General features: G+C 32.0%; 1 protein-coding gene across 1 annotated transcript in view; it reads right to left on the reverse strand.

Annotated features, from left to right (window-relative positions):
* Positions 1 to 5,626, reverse strand: part of LOC124372484 (neprilysin-2-like) — a gene marked incomplete at its 3' end in the record, with an annotated part of 32,517 nt that extends 26,891 nt beyond the window's left edge. The window contains 2 exon segments of the mRNA XM_046830886.1: positions 850 to 897; positions 5,498 to 5,626. Coding sequence (XP_046686842.1) covers positions 850 to 897; positions 5,498 to 5,549 — 100 coding nt within the window.
* Positions 5,627 to 7,330: the final 1,704 nt, after the last annotated feature.

Genomic DNA, 7,330 nt, shown 5'->3' on the forward strand with positions numbered 1-7,330 from the left:
CATGAGAAACTTTCTTTAAAATAGCTAAACATTTACATGAATTTATATTTTCGAAATTGTGAACATTTAAATAGATATGGAATTGAAAATGATTAATGAACCCTAAAATATACTAAGTTCTTAAAATTACTTACATTTTATTTCACATCACACTTATTACGCCTAGAGATATTTTTCCGCACACGAACACAAACACTCCCGAACTTCACTTTTCGAATTCCCGGCCTCTACTTCCACCTCTCCTCCTTGTTCTTCAGTTTTGATGTTCTTCTCCCGCCAGCTCATTGACCACGCCTCTGCCAAATCTCCTCCATCATAATTGGTGAGTAACAATTTTCCATATCAGCATGGCTGTCCCTTACATTGTCGCACGGTTTTTACAAATAAGCATTTCTTGTTTGTTCACCAATCGGCGTCTGGGCGGATGTGCGTATCTACTTACATCCGGAGGATGTTTGTCTCGAATTGCAATACGAGACTTCCTTTCCAGCAACTATCTGTACATCTATTCTATGAATTTTATTTTACTAATAATACATATGTCTTACACCTTATACTTATATAATTATACATCTATACATTTTATTTATACTTAAAAGAATACATATAAACATATTATTCGATAATTAGTTATCCTTATAATTCTATCTGCATGCATTTTATTTATACTTATATAACACATATAATGTATACACATATAACATAAGGGTCAGTGATATGGTTGCTAAAATATCTTTCATAAAAATAGAATCAATAGTTCATGATCTGCGGTCCCTTAAACATTAGCACAGTTTTAAGGTAAAATCTGCTTAATCTAATCTTGTAATCGGATGATAAATAATGCCTTACCAGCTGTCTTACATTCATCTGTCTCGCATACGGCTCGGATTGATTCACCTGAAAATTATAATAGTTTAGTATTATATAAGTCTGAATTATCTGTCTGATTCACTGACTTACTCACTCATGTATTTACTTGCTGAAACATGGTATTGGGTACTTCAAATTCATTTTGAATAACGAAATTTCAACAATCAGAGGCTTTTAGAATTTTTAAAAGGTGAGCCCGTTTGGAAGGTTTAAAGATTATTTACTTTTTGATAAGGGGAAGATTTTTGGGAGGGAGTTACTGTTTTTCCTATAGGGAACAAAGGGAATATAATTTACTAATTTGTTGTAATGGAGTCAAAGAAATCTAAAACATTTGTAACATGGAGTTGTGTAAGTTATAGGGTGATTAGTAAAATTCATCTTACTTTTTTATCACTCTGTACCGATTGTATTAAATAGTAATTTTGGGGTAACTGGATTACTGGTGGAAGGAGTAGGCCCAGAAGAATGATGAGGACTGGACAGTACAAAAAGCTTTCTATCAGCGAGGCGCGCATCGCAGATGGGAGAGTTTGATAACGAAATTGAGAGGTGGGGTGAGGTAGACGTGCCGTACCTCCCGTCTCAGATCTGTGGTAGTGGTAACGATATAAATCATTTGAAAGTGTTTAGAGTTGTTTCTTGCTAATCATCATCGAATCTGCGGATGCTTTCAGCAATTTAATTCTTTAACACTGAAGAATATCTTTAATTGTCTAACACTGAAGAATATCTAATATTCTCTAACACAGAAGAATTTTTATAGTACAAATATTGTTGATATTTAAAGTAAAGTAAAGAAATTAGTAACAGAATAGAATTGAATTTCGAAGATAATTCAAAGTGAAGTATTGCTAGATCAGATTAGAATGTGAAAGTTTTGAATTGTGAAAATTGAATAAAAGACAAACTGTGAGTGTTGTACCTTTTATATTGCATATTTTATATTTGAAAAATATATTGCAAGTTTGAAATTTATAAATTTCAGAAGATTTTCGTTTCCTTTTTGAACCTTCACAAAACTTGAATTTCAAAGCTAACCCCTCATGTGGCAGTAAAACAGTGCTACTAAATTTTTACTAAATGTGTGTTTGACTAGGCCCAGAAATATAAAACATTACTTAGTGCTTTATAAAATTGCCTTTTAACATACTTAAATTACCTATTAATTTAGAGGCGTTGTATTGGTAAAACTAACATTATTTCAGATTTTGAAATAACTTCTGGTTTATCAGATTCCAAAGATAAACATTTAGGCTATTATTAGTAATTTTGAAAACGGTAAAAATGTTGTAAACATATTTATACTTGAATGGGATATACATAGACAAATATTTTGGTATGAAACAGAAAATCTCATTGGTTGTTTCCAAAGGTTTATAGTTATCACAGTTACCAGAGCATTAACATTATAACGTGTTTTAACAATTTCACCCGTATATGTATGACACAATATTGTAATAAAACCTAAACCAAAATTATCTAAGATTATTTTACTGAACACACTTCACCATGTTGTTTCCCATGTACATTAAATGGCGGTAACTATTGAGTTAAAATAACTCATTACGCTATGAAAACAACAAAACGTACCTTAATCAATAATTACTTTATGACGGTTAAATAAGATGGTAGAAAGCCATCAATAATTTCATATGCAAACAATATATGCTTGTGTTTAAATAAATCTTAAATAAAAAGTTTAATTATGCACTTACTGCAGCGCGCGTATGTACTAAACTCGAATGGCATGAACTACCTAAGAGGTTAGCGCCTCAACTTTTAGACCTAGAGGTCCGGATTCGAACACGGTATGTTTCGCATTCCAAGTAATTAATTATTTTACCTTAGCCTGAAGTAATGTGACGAGCGATTCCCAGGTCTTGCTTTCAGCCGCCAATAAAAATCTAAATATTTAAATAAATCCAAAACAATGTCATAAATCAGTACATTGTGCCCACTTCAGTAGAATTAAATGCAGAAAAATAGGTGCTTTTGATATTTAAATTAGACAGTATAGCTAGATTTCTGACATTTTGCCATCGTTATTTGTTACAAAAGGTATAACACAACGTTTCGAGGATTGGAATCTATTCTATTCATCACATGAGGGGGGAGGTTATGAATACATACAAAAATAAAGAACAGACAGAAGAAAGTAATGGAAAGATTTTTGTTTTCTTCCAAACCTCGAAAAGTTGTGTTATACCTTTTGTTACATACAACGATAGCAAATGTCCTAGTTACTGTTATCTTTTCAAACCTTCCATCGTTAATAACATATGTCCAGTGTTCATGTTCTAGACTTCTAGTCTTCTAATATCCCTATTTATAATTACAGCTGTAATGGCGAGCCAAGATATTGGGGCCGCGGTGTGTGAATCGACATCGACGTGAAAGGAAATTATTTATATTTGTTTAATGATTACTTTCGCAGGCATAGAACATAGAACATTTCATAAAACATTGGAACCATTAGGCCCACCCCCAAGATATCATTTAAGTTCATTAATTATGATGAAATAATTAAATGTATTCCTTTAAAATTACAAAATACAGTATAAAATATACAGTATAATGAGAAAAAAATTAACAAACCGGAATATTAGTTGACCACAATTACAAGTATGTGTGGCCAACTCTAACCTAAAAACAACTTATTACACTATTTTGGCAGCAACGTGGCAAGTAATCATTTTATTTTAACATATAAAAGTGGCGTTTGTGAGTGTTATTTGTTACAATTAACCTTCTAAGTAAACTTCGCAAATGTAGTATTTATTACTAAGAGATTTCCAACCTCACGTGTTTCGTACATTCGGTAAACTCTCAAGGTGTGTATGAAGTGGAATTTGAAAAGTTTGTAAAGGTTGGAAGAAAGTATGATACTTAAGTACTGTTAATAACTACATTTTGTTTGTTTTTCTATCTGAATAATTAAAACATCGAATCTATTAACTACGGGAAAGTGTTTTAATCATTAAAAGCTGCATAGTCATAAAAGAAAATTAATTTCCTTCATCAATTGTCATTTGGAAGAGTGTAAAAGGGACGATATACTTAGAGTACCAGTGATGTTCATAACAATGAAGGCGTTTTATTTGTACTCATAAAAAAAGGAAAGGAATTCATCGATAAATAGTTGTACTATTACAAAAAAAAACATCCCTGTGATGTGCTCCACATGTATAAAGCATTGCGCTCTTCTTGTATGAAAAGTAACAGATAGTTTGTCGGCTGCAGAAACGGAACGTGTAATACTCAGCAAGTTGGGTGTCACACTATCAGGTAATGTTGTTGCGTTACAACCCTGACAGTTACAAGTCATACACTAAGAATATCATCGTCAACATTGCAGGCTGAAGGAAGTGGTGAGCTTCTCAATTTAAAGAGACGTGGATGATGGAGTGTTTCGGAAGGGTACATCGAAGACTATAGCTGAAGTTGGATGTGTCCCGTAAGATTTTTTGAACTCGACCTCGAACATTAAAAAGTCAAATATAGCTGAAAAACAGACAAAGATAGCAGAAAAAAGTAGAAAATTGGAAAGGTATTGCACAGTTTACGAAACTTTTGACAGCGAGCCGGAAACTTAAAATTTCGAATATAACACAAATGAAAACAAAAATATTTCAGTCCTTCAAAAAGCCTTAACAAACAAAGGCAACGACATTAATGGCAATACTAACTCCACGATCTACCTTACTTTTCAAATGTAAATTGTAATGGGAAATTAATAGTGCATTTCAGTTGACTGTTTTATGTTATAGGATGGATTCCTTATGCTTACGTTAAGGTAATTAAATTATATAATTTATGAAATTTAACTTATAAGTTTTTGTTTTGTTTTCCATATAGTAAAGAATGTGTATCTTTCGGCGTTTCATCTCATTTCATTAATATGAAAAAAAACGATTGCATACCAAAAAGAACCACGTTTGCTACTAGTGATGGCCTATTTTTTATTACACTTTTCTGAAAATTAAAGCAAAATTACTGGATTGAGATATTCAAATGTTGAACAGGATTCTTCTATAATTACTCACATCTAACTATAAAAATCCTTATTAAGCACTTCTGTCATACTGCTGGATTTTATAACTAAATATATCTTATTACTTTCAGAAAAATCCTCCGACTTTTAAATAAAAATACCAATTAAAAACTTAAATTGGCCAACTAACGTTTTCGCTGACATGAGCCGAAAACCCACCAAAATTTTCAATTTCAAGACTCGGAAGATTTTGATCAGTGGAAGCATGAAAAATACTGCCTAGCTTCAATATCAAACTAAAAATGATTATCAATGAATCGATTCTATGCATGACTAAAAACTACTATGGTAACTTCCTGTGATGGTTATTCTAGCTCTGTACTCCGTCTGAATTATTCATCACGGTTTTTATCACTCAAAATAGTATATAGTAAGCTAATTTACTTGAATGAACTATCAACTGTTACTTGCACTTTACTGAAACATTGAGTACCTTTGTGTAGATTACATGTACAAAAACATAAATAAAAATATTTATGAAAATAAATTTATCTAATTTTAATTAATAAATTGTTTTTGTATCTCCGTTAAAGATGCAAAATGTACAATAGGAATGTGTAATGGTTTACTTACATGAACCAATGGTCAATAATATTACGAGAAAACCCCAACCATTGTGAGACATGTTGCCAGTGAGCAACGACAACTATTGTTGTATGTGGCAGTCGCTCAGCATTCCCTCTGAAACATTACTGAAGGACTTTTAAGTTACGGGGATTGGTTAATTGTAATAAATCACCATGTTGAAATTTTAAGTAAAGTAATTTATTACTAAACAGATATTGCACATCAGCTGTTGATTGTGTAAATATTTGATTTGTTTATTGTACATTTATTTAACGGCCAGCAATAAAGTGCTTTACTGAGGAAATTTACAGCGTTTCACTACATAAAATTGACTTGTTTTAGCACTTCTGTGACTTTTAGTTACCACGAGGCCCGTAGTCGGACCGTTTTATTGAGATAATTTTAATGGGACCTGGGCCCTCAGGGACGTCTATTTAATGGGACCGTGCGGTGTGGCGGGAAATGACGGGACCCGAAAAAATCTGAGTACGGCCTTGGTTTACAACTGCAATTTTTCTATATATTCGGAACCACAATCCAACCCGTATGCAAAGAGTAATTAAATATGTTGTAGCTATGATAAGTCCATCAACTTTATTTTGTCAAGGAATACGTAATTGTACTTACTTAGACCATCACTATTATATAAATGTTTAGGTGGTGGTGAGGGGGGAGTCCAGACAACTGATATGTTCCCGTAGTGGACAGAAAGTAGGACTCCATTTTGTTTCTTAAACAATTCTTTGTGTTTTCTTTGTAAACAACGATCTTTCAGCAGCACATGTCAGTAATACAGAATTATTTAAATAATAATAATCGTTTACCAAAAGATTAATTTAAAAATTTAAAATTGGGGAAGGGGGTTTCGGACCCTTGGATCCCGTCGCTGGGTACGTCATTGTACGATTGAAAATACGTTTAATTCAATAAAATAAATTGATGGGAACAATATTTATTTACCTTTGAACAAAGCTAAAGTGGAGTAGCTCAGTAACAGTCTTTTCATTAAAAAGAAACCGATCTGAAAAATGCGATAGTATATTTCAAATGAAATGGAAACGTTTATTTTGTCTTGCCAATCATTGAATTGCAACAAAATATCAATATTATTATATTTGTATACCTAATTTCCCAAAAAATAAAGCAATTGGAATATATTTTTCTATTCTTAAAAACTAATAATAAAATAAAACTACACAGAAATATAAGCTATCGCAGAACTGCTCAGAGAATAAATTATTACACACACACATATAGTAGATAATTTTTAATTTTTATCTTGATCGGGGAAAATCAGCTATGGCATGAAGGCAAACTCCAACATCGGCGACGTAAATATAATTCACTCCATCCAGCACTGTTCATTCACGTGCAAAGCCTACAAAATTGCGTGCGAAGCCGCAAGTAACTGCCAGTTATTTGTATAATTTGATTCAAGCCATATTTAAGTAGTGTTTTTTTTTTAATTTCTAAATCAATCAGCCTTATTATTATTTGAATTTTCATGTTCGTTTGTATTATTAATAAAGCAGGTTTAAGTGGAGACGCTACATCCACAAAATTCTTATCAATAAACTAAACAATCACAATCAGTTGTATTAGTTAATAATTTATTGAGAAGTGTGAAAAACGACTTATACGTTTTTACGCCAAATAGAATAAAACTTTATAAAGTACACCCACACGTTGTAGAATCACTATACATTATTATTTATGCTCTGTTGGTTTTTAATTAAAGCACAATATCAGTGAAGAAGTTTTCTCATTAAACAGCAGGTTAACATCCTATAAGGTGACCACATAAAAACTGACCTAATGTATTTTACATTATAGATGTAA

Source organism: Homalodisca vitripennis, unplaced genomic scaffold (assembly GCF_021130785.1).
Source record: "Homalodisca vitripennis isolate AUS2020 unplaced genomic scaffold, UT_GWSS_2.1 ScUCBcl_3334;HRSCAF=8809, whole genome shotgun sequence".
In the NCBI taxonomy this organism is placed as follows: Eukaryota; Metazoa; Arthropoda; class Insecta; order Hemiptera; family Cicadellidae; genus Homalodisca; species Homalodisca vitripennis.